Source organism: Falco naumanni, chromosome 4, assembly GCF_017639655.2.
Source record: "Falco naumanni isolate bFalNau1 chromosome 4, bFalNau1.pat, whole genome shotgun sequence".
NCBI lineage: Eukaryota > Metazoa > Chordata > Aves > Falconiformes > Falconidae > Falco > Falco naumanni.
The window spans coordinates 94,907,825-94,925,225 of NC_054057.1; the positions used below are offsets into that span (position 1 = coordinate 94,907,825).

General features: G+C 39.0%; 1 protein-coding gene across 4 annotated transcripts; it reads left to right on the forward strand.

Moving 5' to 3' along the window:
* The first annotated feature begins 1,201 nt into the window (after positions 1-1,201).
* Positions 1,202-16,911, forward strand: UBA3 (ubiquitin like modifier activating enzyme 3). 4 transcript variants are annotated; one of them, XM_040591987.1, is made up of 18 exons: positions 1,212-1,276; positions 1,413-1,454; positions 4,369-4,489; positions 5,482-5,562; positions 8,546-8,628; positions 9,204-9,284; positions 9,920-9,963; positions 10,252-10,316; positions 11,163-11,318; positions 11,442-11,544; positions 12,042-12,155; positions 13,635-13,688; positions 14,117-14,153; positions 14,233-14,314; positions 15,223-15,323; positions 15,450-15,513; positions 15,630-15,684; positions 16,126-16,911. In XM_040591987.1, exons 1-18 carry the CDS (start codon positions 1,257-1,259, stop codon positions 16,212-16,214), a joined length of 1,392 nt encoding a protein of 463 aa, XP_040447921.1. In that variant the 5' UTR covers positions 1,212-1,256; the 3' UTR covers positions 16,215-16,911. The 4 variants fall into 4 exon arrangements, with proteins under 4 accessions (XP_040447922.1, XP_040447921.1, XP_040447923.1 ...); XM_040591989.1 differs by having other exon boundaries at positions 1,231-1,287; XM_040591988.1 differs by lacking the exon at positions 1,413-1,454 and having other exon boundaries at positions 1,202-1,276.
* The last annotated feature ends 490 nt before the right edge of the window (positions 16,912-17,401 follow it).

A 17,401-nucleotide genomic window follows, 5' to 3' on the forward strand; every position in this document is an offset into this window, starting at 1 on the left:
GGCGAGCTCCCGCAGCCCAGGCGAGGGCAGCTGCTCTCGGTGCGTTGGTCCCCACGGCTCCGGTACACGCTGTCCACGCGTGCACAGCACAAGGTCCCAGCCTCACCGGACCGCCATGGCGGGCAACAAAGCCCTTCTCAAAATGGAGGCCAGCAGCAAGCCACGCAGCACCGCAACAGCAGAGGTTGGCAGCTGCTTCTCACAGCTCAAGTGGGAAAGATTTGGATTCCTATAGTTTAGGAGCCTGAGGCACAGCCTTTGCAGCCCTGCTCCTCTGCCTCCCGCCCTGTGCTTAGACACCATTCCTCTCATCAGCTCTAGAGCAAAGGCTCCGGCAGGTAGAGGCTGGCCTGTGTGTGCTCTCAGGGCGGCCTGTGAGGCTGGGCTCTGCCCAGGGCACGCTGAGAACACAAAAAACAACCGAAAACACAGCTCAGGCGGAGAAGGCAGTGTGCTGGTGGGCAGCGCGCAAGCCTGAGGCTTGCCCCCCCCTCCACGTTTGGCCTCTAGCCTTCCCTTTACATGTGCTTAACAAAAACTCAAGAGCCTGTGGAAAATATAAAACAAAAAATTAATACACTAAATAGGAGAAAGCACAATTTGTCCTTTGCTTCATAACCCTTATAAACATGTTACCATACATTTTCAGTGCCTAGTAAGTTTCACATAAAACAACCTAGATCAATAAAACAGTTTGTGCTTGCAGGAGTAATTACATATCGGGCTTTAATCAGCTGTTGAGTTAATGCAGTTCCTATATACCAATTTACAGAAAAGTAAGACCTCTGTAGGTATCAGTATTCTCTTTATACTCATTTTAACCATAAAAAAAAAAGGCCCACCCTTACAATTATTCGGTTTAAGGAGTTAATGCCCCAGCCCGCCGCGATGGCCACAGCCTGTGCCCCTGAGGCTCCCGGGAAGCATCAGGGAAGTGGGCACAGGGAGAACCTGCGGCCGGGCGCTCCAGGCCGAGGGAGGGAGGTGGCCAGGTCCCCTCCGCGGGCTGGGGCTGCCCCTTGGGGCTCCATGAAGGCTTTCTGGCCCAGGCGAGGCCGCGGCCATCGGGGCTCAGGGGGAGCGGTGGGGTCCGAGAGGGGTGGTAGTGTCGCCTCCCTGTTGCCATGGTGATGAGCGCCCCTGGCGGACTCTCTATCCCGCCTTCCCCAACTCTATAGGCCTGCAACAGTGGCGGCGCTCTGGGAAAGCACCGCCCATAGAGGCGCTGCGGGGCATCGTGGGAAGCAGAGGGAAATATGGCGGATGGTGAGGAACCGTAAGTGCCCTGTATGTGTGTGCTCGGCCGTCCCTTCCCTTGCTTCCCGGGGACGGGTGGGCCCCGGGGTTCCTTCTCCCTCCTCCCCGGTCTCTGTAGCGCGATACTGACCCTTCTTTTATTCTCTCTCTTTTAGGGAGAAGAAAAGAAGGAGGCTAGAGGAGCTGCTGGCGGATGGGTTAGTGCGGGGCTGCGGGCGAGCGGGCTCCTGGCCCGGGGCAGGGGCAGGCAGCGCTTGCTGAGGGGCGGCTGGTAGGTCAGGGCGAGCCGCAGCCCCGCAGGAAAGGTGTGGGCTGGGAGGAGGCTGCGGGTTAGCTCAGGGCTGCGGGGCCCGCTGGCAGGGGCGACCGTGCATGGCCGGCCCGGGGCCTGGCAGGCGGAGAGGGGCGGGGGTGGCGCAGGCCAGGGCCCGGGCGGGGACCGGGAGCCGGAGGAAAGGTGTTAGGTCGGTCAGTGTGAGGAGGGGGCACGCGAAAGGGTGCTTGATCAGCAAGGACTGGGGAAGAGGAATCTCCTGGGGAGAGGACCAAGGGGCTCACCCGGAGCGGGGATGGGAGTTGCGGGCTTGGAGCTTCGCATGAGTAAAGGCTGGTGTGCTGAAGAGCTTTGTGACAGGAGTGGAAAAAGCTGCATTGCCGGTCAGGGACCTGGGGAGGGCCTTTAGGCTAGAAGCAGGTGACTAAATTTTGGCTGAAAATTAAAAATTCAGGCTACAGAACTGTTGCCTCTGCTTATTAAAAACCCTAAATTCTACACATCTGTCTTAATGGCCTTGAAAACTAATGCTCGGAAATCTTTAACCTCATCTGCTTCCATCCCTTAATTACTCCCTTCCATCTGCTTGTGTCCCTCTTCCGAAAGATCGCAAATCAGACCTGCCTGCACGAGCGGTGGACTCGCAGGCAGTGCATGTGTGTGTCGGGGTGAGGGTCACAAAAGTCCTTGGGCATGTTGGATGGGGAGGGTGCATGCGAAGTCCCTCAAAAGCATGAAGCTTTGGACATGGGGAGGTGGCAGGGAAAAGTCTGGGCCTAAAGCAACATAAGGACTGTGCTGCTCAGATATTTTAAACAAAATTTAAAACTAATTTGATGGAATAAATAAGAATTTTGTTAAACTCTCATAATACCGATACCTGGTAATGCTGTAGCAACGCAAAAATAAATACTTAAAAAAAAACTGTATCTGAAGTTAAACAGAAAATCTTAGGTTGAGTTATTGATTTTTTTTTCAGATCTCCACAATGTCCAACCCAGTAGAAACCAAAACGTAGTATAATGTCAAAAGTGAAACTAGATGTTACATTTTATCACATATAAAGAAAAATACATATCTAAACAGAAAAGGATTACTGCTGCTTAATGGCTGTTTATATGGACTATATAAAAGGGTTTAAAAAGTTGTTCTTAATGTCACCAAGCATAGTATCTGTACATACTTCCAGAAAAGTTAAAATTCCTAGTATTATCCATGAAGTAATCATTGGGATGTATGTTGACCTATTTTATTTGCTTAAGTTAGTGCTTAATGCACATCCTGAAAACTGGTATATAACAGATGAGCCCAGGGTTCAGCAGAGGGAGTGTTGTATTTCTTCATGCTGTTTCCCAAAATAATGTGTTTTCAAATTACTGTGAAAACTGGGGGAGGTACAAAAGTGCAAGTCAAAGGTCAAAAGACTTATGAATTCAAATAAATCTTGTAGATTTTACTTAACTGCTAATACAGTAACTTACCTAAAGTCAACACTTAACCAGGAATGAGTTCAATCTGCAGCCAAAATATAGGCAAATTATGATGTGTTTATTCCTGTAGTTCAGTGAAGTTTTTTCCTTGTTCCTGAAAATCTTTTGCAAAATTAATTGCCTGCAAGTTAATGTTACTACAGACGTACTGTGTTGTCCATCTTCTGAATTATGTGAGGATAAAAGCATTTGCTGTCTAGACGTTTTCACTACATTTTCCTTTTATTTTGAGATGAATCACCAGGTAGTAATAATAAAATCTGAACATTACCCAATGGTTATTGATACAGGCGTTCTTCATATTACATCATAGGAGGAAGCTAATAATGCTTCTTATTAATGATGACACAACCTTTCATACACAGGAGTGGCAGAGCTCTTTCATAACAAGCTTAGTTTTGTATTAATGTAGAGCACAATCGTTCATAATATATATTGAGCGGAGCTCCTATTTAAAAAGGGGAAGTGCGCTCAGTTGCAGAAGGGCTTTTTCTGTGTAGCTGATGAGCTTACATGCGAAAATTACTTGCAAGCTGATTTTGAACTATTCCAGTAAGTCTCTTAACAGGTTAAATTTATAGTTATGTACTATTAAAAGTGACCTGCAAAAGCAGAAAAAGGGTAGTGGAGTCTTTGATATAAAATTCTGTCTTGAAAATTTAAAAGAGATAATTGCAAACATTGTTTTCTCCAAGTGAGACTGCTACCACTGACAAGCTCAGGAGGGGACTGAAAAATGGGGATGTTCTACATTGCATTACTTCCAGCTGAGGGTGAAGAGCATTCAGGATTTGTATTTTTTTTTACTCTTGTTTAAATAAATTACTATGAAGATTCAGAGGACAATGTTGGGGCATGTTACTGTTACTTATTCAGTGCCTTGCAACTGCAGTTGCATACTGATAATTCTGAATACAATTTATGAACTTAAAAAGTTTGCCAAAAAAAGGATACAATACTTGACTGATGAAAAAAACATCACCCTCAAAATCTAAAGGGATAACCTCTGTCTTGAAATAGGAGGGAAATAAAAGCAAAAAGGCTAGACCCTTTTTTAACTTCAGGTCAACTTTTACTAGTAACAGAGCTAAATCAGTGGGATTTATTGAAATGCCTGGGGTTTTCCCCTTCTATGCATATTTATATTATTGCTTTCTAGTTCCATAAATAAAACCCACTCATGCAAATGTTCATGCACGTAACTTAAATGCATAAAGAATACGCCAATGCATTTGTATGAATGGTCAATAATTTAGGTATATTTAAGATATATAAGGAAAAAAAACATTTTGGAGGTGTGCCTTTTTTTCTATGATTTTGCAGCTGAATTTACTGTGTTCTGTGCAGAATGGCTGTTGATGGTGGGTGTGGGGACACTGGAGACTGGGAAGGTCGCTGGAACCATGTAAGGAAGTTCCTCGAGCGATCTGGACCATTCACACATCCTGATTTCGAGCCAGGCACTCAAGTGAGAAATGCTTACTTTAAATAAAAAATCTGTAGCGTGTGTTGCAAACTAATGTAAACAGTTTCATGAATTGACCACCAGCAGTGTATGAATACTAAAACTGCATGAAAAGCTTTTATTTTAATCAATTGAATATTGTGATTCTAGAAGGGCATACTGTATTCTTATTTATAAACTTGTATTTCTACACTGTCAACTACAAGTTTGCTGTCATCGTATATATGAATATACAACAACATATGAATTATGCTGCCTTTGAGTTCCACATGAAAAATAGCAGCATTTGTCTCTCTGTTTTTAAATAATGAGATAGAGTAAGGAATTTCCTGTACTTAAAGAAGGGATTCAGGTTAATATGAGTACTCGGAGAATTGGGAAAGATGTTTAGTAGGGAAAAGCAAAATTTAGACTCCATTAATTATTCTGCTTTCCTTTTTTGGTACATTTTGTTTCAGACCTTACAGTTGAATTCTGTACAAACAGTTTACTGTTACCTTTTTAATGTACTGTTCTGTTATTTACTAGTTTGAGGCTGGGGTCTAGTAAAACAGTTCACAGAAAGCAGTTATATAGTTAAAAATTTGGGTTCTTTTTGGCCAGCAATGTTGTCTGCCTGTTTAGATTTATTTTTTTTTATGTATCGGTATAATATTTGGAGGAAAAAAACATTAACTCCTTAAACCGAATAATTATAAGGGTGGGCCTTTTTTTTTTATGGTTAAAATGAGTATAAAGAGAATACTGATACCTACAGAGGTCTTACTTTTCTGTAAATTGGTATATAGGAACTGCATTAACTCAACAGCTGATTAAAGCCCGATATGTAATTACTCCTGCAAGCACAAACTGTTTTATTGATCTAGGTTGTTTTATGTGAAACTTACTAGGCACTGAAAATGTATGGTAACATATTTATAAGGGTTATGAAGCAAAGGACAAATTGTGCTTTCTCATATTTAGTGTATTAATTTTTTGTTTTATATTTTCCACAGGCTCTTGAGTTTTTGTTAAGCACATGTAAAGTACTAGTTATTGGAGCAGGAGGATTAGGATGCGAACTCCTGAAAAACCTGGTAATTACTCAGTTTTCACCCTTTGATTCCTAGAGTCTTCTTCTTTTCCTTGAGGAAATTATCTTTTTTACTTTGCTAATTTGGCATTTTTGATTGTATATAGCTACTAAATTTCTAAGTTCTCCTGAAAATGTATAAAATACATGACGATACAGACAATATACTTGAAGAATACACTTTGTTAATAAGCTTGACAGGTGGTAGTCTAATACCTTATGTATTATTTGTTTATTTAGCTATCTCAGAGTTTGTCATGAGGGATGACATGGTGCTGTTTATAAAGTGCAATCAACAATTCACTTGCAGCGTATGGTCTAATGTTGGTAATTTCCCCTGATTACCAGATCTAGGGAAATGAGGGAAACCATGAACAAGTCATGCTCATAATGATACAAGGAAGTGTTGTTTGGAATACAGTGGCTAAAATGTATCTTTTCAGATGCAAAGCAATACTTTAAACTGCCCTAAGTAGCTAGTGCAAAGTTCAGTATTAAGAGTCAAAGCTGAATTTAATTTCAGTTTATGTTACATCTTTGGATTAATTTGAAGTGAGGTTAGAATTGCTGGAATTGTTTTTGTTCTTTCATAGTGAAATTAGTAGAGCCAGACTTACGGTTGTCTATGGTGACTTCAATGTCTGTTTGGCCTTCACAAGTAGTGGCTCTTAGATTTTCTGGTTACTCAAAATCAGTAAATTGGAGCTTGTTTCCAGAGTCTGAACACTCAAGAGTTGGATCTGTATTTCTGAGTTCAGCCTGTAGAATGGCAGCTTTACTGAGTCAGGCCAGTTCACGCTGTTCTGTATTGAAATGGCTAAGGAGGAATAGGCAATAGTGTAAGAACAGGGAAGGAATATTACAGTACTTCTCTGGTGTACAGATTACCAGAAGGTATTCTGTAGTTTTCTTGTAGCTTATAATGGATTCTCTCAAGTATGTGTTCTGAAAAGCAATTTTAAAGTGTTTAAAATGCATGGGATCATTTGCTATCAGACCTTTACCCAATAAATGTGTATGAATGTAATTATCCTATTAATGTGGTTTTTATCCTCACAGATGCTCGTATTTATCACAATGTATCACTGTTGCTATTTGGGTTTGGTAGCTTAGACTAATACGTTACTTTTCCATGCTTCTATTTAATAAGAAGAATTTCTGTCCTTAGGGATTCCCTGGAAAATGTGTGGATTAATATAATAACTTATTATGAAATAACATTTTCTTTCTTTTATACCTACGCTTACGCATAAGTGTTATTTTACTATAGAATTTATGTAGTGCTGTTTCAGTATTTCCACAGATTACCTCCAAGCTTGAGATGCTTGATAAATCAGTAGCCCCATTTAAAGCCACGCATTCCAGATCTTAGGAACTTAGTTCCAGCACTTGTGTATACTCTTGTTCTGGTTGCTGGTTTGTTACTGCAGTGCTTAAGCAGGATTTTACTTGACGAGACTATGACAGCTCCAAGGCAATTTTCTTTATTTGGGAATTTAGTGCTGGTGAATTTAACCTCAGCCCAGAGCTACTGTTTTATGGGTTTATTGGGACATAACAAATTCAGTCTGTTGATAGCTCCTTGAGAAGGAGGATTTGTATGGAATAAGGGGCTTCATAAGTATGCTGTGTGTGATCAGTTCCCATCCCTTAAAAAAAGTTTTAAGTTATCATGATTTATTTTTATCATTTTCAGAAAGGTAAGTTCAAAAGTAAATCTAGATTCTCTTCACATGGATTCATGTCTTTGGGACAACAAATATAAATTTGATAAAGACTTCAATCTGTATGTTCATGATGTCCCAGGCTTGCTCTTCTCTTTAGCAGGCTCTCCCAGTCAGCTGTGATAATATTGAGCAAAAGCTGAACATCTATCAATGAAACAAAACGTTTGTTCAGCACCAGGGGTATCCAAGATGACATACAGAAATTCTTCCTGCTTTTCTTAGAGAAATTAATTCATATTGTGGGATACTTTAGTCCTGTTGTTCATTTGTTTAATCAGTTTCCCGATACAGCATTTTTAGTACTTGCTATGAATGGGATGGCTCTGTTTATTCAGAAAATGTAAAATGAAAAGTTTGAAAGTCTTTACATATATATATATGTGTCAAGATTCAGTCTTAAAAGAAAAAAACTTGGGGTACAAGACTCAAATTTGTTTGGAGTCACTTCAGAACATTGTAACACGTTTCCTTTTTCTAATCTCAGTGTTTTACAACATTTATTTCCCTTTAAACACAATTCACATTGGTTTTTTGTGTGTGACAGATGCTATTACTTTTATCAGATCAGACCCGCAGTACAGTTTTAAAACAATTCTCCTTTAAAGTTATTTGCCAAATGTAGCGATCTCCTGCATACAGAGATCAGGTAGAACTCCTGCAAGAGGTTTAGCATGTTCTTAGATAGTGAGGTGACTTTTTGTGTTTGCATTCTGTTCCAGCATTGAATATGGTGAAGAACGCTGGCTTATTTTGAACTGTGATTTGAGGGTGAATAGACCAGACTCATTTAGGCCAACTATGAAAAATGGTGAATGTTCAAATAATTTTGTAGAGGAATTAAACTTCTGTTTTTCTATTCCTGGCAAGCAAAGAAGTGCTTATGGTATTTATTCAAATTCTGCATTTTTTTCCTCCCAATGAATGCTTTCGATTTATTCCAGTTGTGAGGGAGTATTGAAAGTTCCCCTAATGGGTCAGTCTACTGTTGGCTTCCCTGTGTTATGCTTAGGTAGGCTAAAGCAATATTGCATTCAGTAGAACATTTTCTTTGACTATTGAAATACTAGTGTTTCCATCTGTTAGCAACCCAGCAAAGACCATTCTTTTAACAAAGAATGCCAATATACTTGTCTGCACAGGGAATGAAAAGCAAATACCTTTGTTCCTCCAAAGGCTGCTTTTTTGGCACGTGGAATGAGTTCTGGAGCACTGTAAGAATTTAATTTCCTATTAAATGAAGTTGGCTATCTCTTTTCACAGGCATTGTCTGGCTTTAGACAGATCCATGTTATTGACATGGATACTATAGATGTTTCTAATCTTAACCGACAGTTTCTGTTTCGGTAAGTGGTATTTTCACAATTCGGCTTTCACTTTTTTTTTTTTATATGTGCCTAAAAAAGTATGTGAATATGATCATTGTTTTGGTTGAACAAGTTGTCGCTAAAGGTGACTGAACTTTCAGATCACAGCAGTACTCATAATTAACTAAATGTTGCCTGTGATTCCCTCTGGTTTTGAGATCTGTGCTGTCATAGTTTGAGCATGAAGAAAATTAACATATATTCCATAGCATTCAAATACAGCTAATGACTATGGAAAATGTGGCACCAAAGAATAATGGACACAGATTGAGATATCAATTTTTCTGATACCCTTTTCTCCCAAGCAAAATGATAACTTGTTGGATTTTTTAATTATTTTTTTTGGCACTGGTAACTGTAGTTACAAGGACATATTTAGATAACTCTGGGGCTCTCGTATCTGATGCTTCACAGGGATGCCTTAATACTATCCATATCAATAAATTGTCCTACGATAACAATTAGTCACTTAATTCAGTATTGCAATGCATAGAGTCTGGAAAGATTCAATCTACTAAAATAATGCCTTTCAAATTACTTCGGTTTTTTCCCAGACCAAAGGATGTGGGGCGACCAAAAGCAGAAGTTGCAGCAGAATTCCTGAACAGCCGCATTCCCAACTGTGCTGTTGTAGCGTATCCTTTTATAGAGAAGTAGTAGCCCTGAAGGCTTCCAAAAACCTACAAAACTCTGTAGGTGGTAAGACTATCTAAAGTATTTTGCTGCCATCCTATGTTTTTCGTGCAATAAAGAACAGATTCATTCAGCTGGTGATTAAGAATTCTTTCTTAGTGACATTAACATACAGGAAATATGCATGGGGAAAGAAGATTAAGCTTTAAGAAAGTATTTTGTACGTTTCCACTGAGTCTTTTTATTCAAACGCAATATTCAAATTTTCACTTATATGTTAGAATTACAGATGTATTCACCAGAGTGTTTTGAGTATGTACTGGTAGGAGACGTTAGTTTATAAACATAGGACAACACTTAGTGATGGAGGACTTTGTAAGACCATATATTTGAGTGCCTAAATAGTTTGCCTGCTGAGCCTTCTTACGTGTATGACTATTAATTATGTCCCTTATTTGTTTGGTCAGATGCTACAGCTATGGGAATTTCAAATCCTTCAATCACTTAGTTTTTTCAAAAAGTGTCACATAAAATTATAGTAATAAATTAGATAATGTTTTGGCTTTTATGTTTGCAAATAGAAGACAGTAAACTTAACTACTTTATAAATATCTTCCTTTACTGGGCTTACACTCAGATATTTTAAAAGGATTCAAGACATGGATGAAAGCTTCTATCGACGTAAGTGGTATTTTTTTGCCTGCCAAACACCCACTGGTGCTTTAGGGGAACCTTGCAGTTGTTGCTCCTCACTGCTTTTCCTGGTAGTGAGATTGCTAATTTAGTCTTCTACAGCGTACTGGAAATAGAAGTAACAAATAGACAAAATTGAAATGCATCTGTCATATAGGTAATCTAGGGGAGATAGTTAGACTAGTCAGTTCCTCTGGACTGTTATGGACAGAATACTTTGTCTTAAGAAGTATGCATTAGTATAGACTTCAAATACTGTTTTTTTCCCCCCTCTAGAGTTTCATATTATTGTTTGTGGGCTGGACTCTATAATTGCAAGAAGATGGATAAATGGCATGCTGGTAAAGTCTTTGGTCTCTTTAAAACCTGGTTATTCCTTGAGTATAGATAATTAAAATTGAACAGATTTGTGCAGAATGCGTCATTAAAATTAAATCAGGGCTGTTTAAACTCACAGCTTTCTGTGTCTATTTCTGTTTTCTTTCCTCTTTTTGTGAACAGGATAAAATGCATGCTCTCTTACCGGCCTTTTTCTTGAGGAGTGTTAGCCAACATTTGTGCAGTGCCCCGCAGGGGTAATTTCAAAGTGAGATTACGTTGTTTGTGGCCTTGTGCAGTCAGCTTTTGAAAATACAAGAAGGGAAGTTCCACAGCCTGTCTGGATGCTCCCATTGTGAATGTTTTTTCTCATTATCCAAAACAGTACTTACCCTGCTGCAACTTGTAAATGACATCTTTTGGAATCCCGCTGCTACAAAGTAGCAGAAAGCTGGTCCTTGAATTAGGTGGTTTTATCACTGCAAAGTTGTTTATAAAATAATGATCTTGAGTATTTACCAGTATTTAAAAACAAAAAACCCCAAAACAACAAGCCAAGGATCAAACCCCCAAATTGCCAAACCATCCAACCATTTGTTCTGGTGTACTATGAGGAAATAATAGCATTTATCACAGGGGAAGGGGAGGAGGAGGTGGAGGATGAAGGTGGTAGATGAAGTCCTGTGCACTGACACATTAGTGGTTTATACACTATGTGCCTTTCAAATAAACTGTATATTAAGCATTTACTCTTGTGTACCATTAAGAATAAAAAACCTTAGGATTGTTTATTCTTCCTGCAACTTGTTGAAAAAAAGAATATTTCATAAAACAGAAACCAACACACCCTCCCCCCCTTTATTTGTTAGATGTCATTTTTACATTACGAAGATGGTGTACTGGATCCAAGCTCCATCATACCTTTAATAGATGGAGGGACTGAAGGTTTTAAAGGAAACGTTCGTGTGATTATTCCTGGTATGACAGCATGTGTTGAATGCACACTTGAGCTTTATCCACCACAGGTAATTGCAACCAGTAATATTTCATGGGTTTGTTTACTCCTCTGATTTGCTTGTTTCTTTTCCTAGTACTATATATAATGTATTACATGCTTTCTCCTGGTTTTCTTCCCCTGCCTGCACCAGGTCAATTTTCCCATGTGTACTATTGCATCTATGCCCAGACTACCAGAGCATTGTATTGAGTATGTCAGGATATTGCAGTGGCCAAAGGAGCAACCTTTTGGAGGTAATTAGTATATTGCACTGGTGCTAAATGGACATTTCTCCTTTTAATTCATTTGTTTTGAGTTAGGTATGCACAGCTACTTTTAACAAAACAATCCTACTTTTTAACCATATGTGGCTCTTTGTTGTGTTGATTCTAAGCCTCCTTTAAGCTGATGATGGATTTTTCTCTTCAGCTCACTCTTCAGTTCCATATTTGTTAGTGTGTTTTGCTCCCTCATACCTCACAATGTCTTTCCTGACTTAAAATGTAACCTGTAACAGCTCTATAAATCTGTGAAGTTAAGGTAGTTTGTATATAGAATGTGTTAAAATTTACAATGTTTGTAGAATTTATATTTTGATTATTTAAACAGTCACATTTTAATAGCTTAATGGGGTATTCATTTTAACCAAAGTTAAAGCAAAGGATTTTTTTTTTTTAGACAAAAAGAACGCTACATTTCTGAAGAATTCTTATAGCTGTAACTTACCTGTAAATTCTTAACTTTGTTGTAGAAGGTGTTGCGCTGGATGGAGATGATCCTGAACATATACAGTGGATTTACCAGAAGTCTTTAGAGAGAGCATCGCAATTTAATATTAAAGGTGTTACATACAGACTCACCCAAGGTAAGGGTATGGCATTTCACTGAGTTTGTGGCATTTGTAATTAGGCTGGATTGGCATTCTTTGTATTTGTTATGACTAAGCTAGCAGCTCTGCTGAGGAAGAAATAGTTCTTTCCTCCCTTAACACCTTAAAACAGAAACAAGCAGCTTGCTTCCTGTGCCAGCACAAATATTTTGATGATGAATCAGAAGTTTAGGCATTCATGATGAATCAGAGGAACTTATCTGGGACAAAACTGAACATTCTTTTTGCCATTTTATTTTTAACCTGGAGCAGCTCCACAATTTGTATTACACTGTGACCACTTTTTCTGGGTCAAAGAGCAGGAACAAAAGAACATGATTGCCTCTTTTAGCAACAGCAGCACTTTATGCCAGTTCAGGCTGGTTAAGGCTGTAGCATCTGTTCTTCACTTCTGTGTATGCCTCTTCAAATGCAAGTGCGGAAAGCTGCCACTCATTTAATCAGCATTTTAAACACTAAGTAAATAAAAAAGAAGTGGAGAATCTCATACAGAATATCCAGAATTTGTGTAACTTCTCTTTTTGACTTGCAGTACTGATAATGCTTTTGAAATGCTGACGTGAAATGCCTCACTTGGACCTCAGTGTGTGCCTTTCTGTCAAAAAAGGGTGAACTGATTCTTTCCATATCTTCATTAGATTTCATCTAGTGTATTGCAGATAGTCTTTTTTCTTTGCAGCAGTTCATACTAGCTTTTTTAGTAGGTTTTTGGGTTTTTTGGTTAAGGTAAATGTGAACTCCAATTCCAAAATATAATTATGTACATGCAAATGCCTGCACAGTTTTCAGCATTAGAAGATGGCTTCATTATAAAGTACATAGCAGGCAGAAGGCAAAGATAAAAGTTCTGTGCATGTTTTCTCAGGTATGGAGGGATACAAGCCAATAGTAAGAAGCCAGAGGAACTTCAGACTACTTAACGAACTTGCTGTCTTTTTGGCAGGCCTGAAAAAAGAGTGAACCTCCTTGTTCCCAATATACATACTTCTATGTGTAGGAAATCTTCCTGTATATCATTGTATGTGCTATGCTCTTTTAACTGGATGGGCTCATAAGAAGAGTTGGATGAAGTTCCCAGTACAGTTTGGCAAGCCTGTTCTTGTAGACCAAACCCAACCATCTTTCCTTTATGAATTTCTCCAGTTGAACAGGAGGAACAGAACTGAGTTTTAAATTATTACTCAGTGCTAAATACAGAATACATGTTTTTAGAATTTGTTCACTAGTTCTCTTCATGTGATACCTTCTTTTTCTTAACGTGCTTGATCCATTTTTAAAATAAAGTGCCGAAATACTTGAGCAGCACGAACAGCAGGCCATTTATCTTATTGTTACAGAAATTCCTGGAAAGTTTAAAGTACCTTTCGATACACCCTTCTGTAATTATTCTGGCTAAAAGTTGTGTCTCAGTATAGTTTCTTGGAAAAGACTAAGTTGTGTCATTTGTTTTTGCAGGGGTGGTTAAACGCATTATTCCAGCAGTAGCTTCTACAAATGCAGTAATTGCAGGTATGCTGAAAGAATTTATCTCACTTCTGCTTTATGGACTTTAGAGTTTTGTAAGGCAACAGTCATTTTTAAAGGGGTCTGACTGATTCTTACAGTGTCATTTCTGTTTTCCATAGAGAAACTGGATGTGACTCTATAAATTTTAAGCTTAGGTATGACTGTGGGAGGGAGTAGAAGAGACTGAGGAAAATAAATAGTTGGAAAACACAGTATATAAGCTTAATGTAGTCTCAGATTTGTGTGGAATCTATGGTGTTAATGCATAGAACTGCCAGCTCCCTTCAGATCTTTATTTTTCTCTTTAAAAATTGTTATACTTGATTTTTTTTTTCTTTTGTCACTTCTTTAGTACAACTCTGTGCAATAATGTCTGTATGTTCTGAGGTAGAGCTAGAAAGTGAAGAAATTGGTTTTTTTTCTCATTCCAGCTGTTTGCGCCACTGAAGTTTTTAAAATAGCCACAAGGTATTTCATTTCTTATTAATAACATACATGATTTGCGACATAATTGCATGTATTAACACTAACATATTTGTCATTACAGTGCTTACATTCCTCTTAACAACTATTTGGTGTTCAATGATGTGGATGGATTATACACATACACATTTGAAGCTGAAAGAAAGGTTAGTGCCATTAAAGGCGTGCAGGGTTGTTTCCTTGATTTTTCTTGAATTTACAGAGTTTGTGTGTATTTTTGAAACCCAGTATTGAATCTCTGAGCCCCTAGCCCTGAATAATAATATTTCTGAAGTTTTAAAAGCAGAAACTATGATTTTACTAGTCTGCTACTTCTCTGGAATATTGTTTTTAGCATGTAAGAGTTTTAGGGGTGGGTGGGTGGGTTTTTTTAGCTTCTGTAGTTCTGGAGTCTAATAGAGATGACAGTGTCAGACTGTCCATGTAGAGTAGCAGGACCATTAATCTCCAGATCAACAGATGCTGTATTTTATGTCCTAGTAGTGAAACCTTTTCTTCTACCCGTTGGTTTACCAAAAATTATTGCATAGTATATGTAATAGCATATTTTTAAAGTTTTGCTTCTTTAGCCAAGTTTTCTTAGTATTTGGAAGAGTAGCTTCTGGTATAGGGAGGTCCTTCAGACAGCTGCTTCTGTGGTGTCTGCTGGTGCCACATTGGTATCTCAACTGTTTTGCTATGCTACCCACAGAGGAAAACAGTAATTTTTTGAAAGTGAGTCGTGAAGATTTCCCCTGTAATACGGGAAATGTTTTTTACAAAATAAGGGACTCATAACCTCTTTTTGAAAGATACGCTTATGACAAAATTGATTTGAAAGTTTGTAGTATTAAATTTTGTTAGATTAAATCTGTAGTTCATAAACACTTTGCTGCTTTGAACAGTGACAGACTTCACAAAGAGTTGGGTTTTGTAATTAATATTTGCAACAGTATTGATATTTCTAGAGCTAAAACTTTTAAAAAAGCAAACACAAATAATTTTGAGACTTTATTAGCAGCATTTTAAGATTCATATTTAACATAACATGTATTCATGTGCTACTTTGTTGTAGGAGAACTGTCCAGCCTGCAGCCAACTTCCCCAAAACATAGAGATTTCCCCATCAGCTAAACTGCAGGAGATCTTGGATTACTTGACAAATAACGCTTCATTGTAAGTGTGCAGCTATTCTGACTGACTTGATAATTTTTGATAGTTCAGTATTTAAAAAAGGTAATCTCCAAATGTATTTTTACCTGATTCTCTGGTTGTTGTTTTGGTTTTTTTTTTTAAATATAGGCAAATGAAATCTCCTGCAATTACAGCAACTATGTATGGGGGAAATAAAACACTTTATTTACAGGTAACCTGAACATACATAATTGTCTTTAATAATCTTAATTTATTTAAATTTACTTTCCTGAATTTGAAAGGAAATGCTGTGGCCTTTTTTTTTTTCTTTTCTTTTTTTTTTTTCAGACAGTAGCTTCAATTGAAGAACGAACAAGGCCAAATCTTTCCAAGACACTAAAAGGTACCACACAGTTGTCACATGTAGATTTTCAAGATACTGTTCTAAACAGAAAGCCAGTTTCATCCCTCTGTATTGCATATTTAGCTTTATTTTGGACTATGTAGTAGAATGTGCTTCATTGTCCTTTTATGTGCAATACACCTTTGTCAGGTGTGTCAGGGATGAGTTTTGAATTGCTTAAATGTGAAGTGTTGGCAGATGCAGAGAAAGGCATTGCAACAAGCAAGGTGGTAACTGATGTAGATTAAACATACTTGTTCTGTGTATTTCTTGACAAGGTCTGTTAGTTTCCTGGTTGAATTAGATGAGTATTAGATTACCTAGTGAGCTGTTTGCAGCTTTATTTCATTGTATTTATGGTTTGTGGCTTTTTTTTTTTATTTATATGAAAAAGACAAACCACATCGTTTTGCTGTACTTAAACTTTTATTTCTGTTTCAGAATTGGGGCTTGTGGATGGACAAGAACTTGCAGTTGCTGATGTTACTACACCACAAACTATGTTATTCAAGCTGCATTTCACCACTTAAATTTATTCATAAGTAAACCGCACATACAGCGAGAGAAATCTCTACCCACTTCATAAAACAAACGTCCTCTATGGGTGTTAAATAGCCTGAAATGTTCACGTTAGTACTAGCGTTGTTGAAGGTTAGGTAATCCAAACGAATCACCATATCTCAGATTTGTATGTAGAAGCCAATATTTGGTGGATTATATTTGTATAAATGCTTATCAATGTACAGAACTCTGATGTATAGGAGTACACTTCCCCCCCCCAGTTTTTGTTGTCAAAATGTTAATGCTAATATACTTGCAGACACATGGAAGCTCCAAGGTGGCCATAAGTCTTGTTTTCAACATGTGTGCACATATTTTTATGCAAAGAGCAGACTCTTTAAAAAGGAACCACAGTGATCTGGTTTTCAATTGCAGCACTCCTGTACACTTGCTGAGTCACCTTTAAAAACAAGAGGGCTGTAGATTAAAATGAGCATTTTCCTGTTATTTGGTAGTGATTGGGTTAATTTTATGAAAGGTGTTAAATATGGAAGAGATTACTTTGTTTACAAGGAAACACAAAAGGACAAAACGTTCAACTGCACATGAAAACACGGACACGTCTACTCCCTGTCCGCGAGCAGCTGCTGTGCGCAGCATTGCAGGATTATGTTCAAGGATCATTGGTGCTGTTAAGGTATTTATTAATAAAAAGTCATAAAGGCACCTTCGTTTGTGGCTTGTCAGTCGGCATTCTGAGTGTTTATAACCTCGATTAAAAAATGTAGGGCATCGTTTGGTTGCTTTAGTCAGAGGCCTTTCTGTATGCCAAGCTGGATAGCTCGCTGGCAGTCAAGGTTTTACTTGAGGGGTGTCAATTGCGTGTAAACCTCGTGTCTTTTAAATTACCGAGTGCAATTAAAGTTCCCATCTTCCAGCCTTGCGCTGGAACTCCGCAGCGAAGGGGGGGGCTTCGCTGCAGTTTTTAATGGGGTAGTGTTTAACCACCCCGTGTTTGGAAGCGCTAAAAGGCCCCACGCAAGCGGGGGGCGGGGAGCGGCACAGCGGCGGGCCGGGGGTCGCTGCTGGCGCTTGGAGGCCGAGTGAGGCCGAGGGGCGGCCGTGCTCGCCACCCCGCCGTGCCGCCCCGGCCCTGGCCCCGCCTCCTCAGCGCTGCCGGCGGGCGGCTGCGCGTGGCCCCGCTTGCGACGTGGAG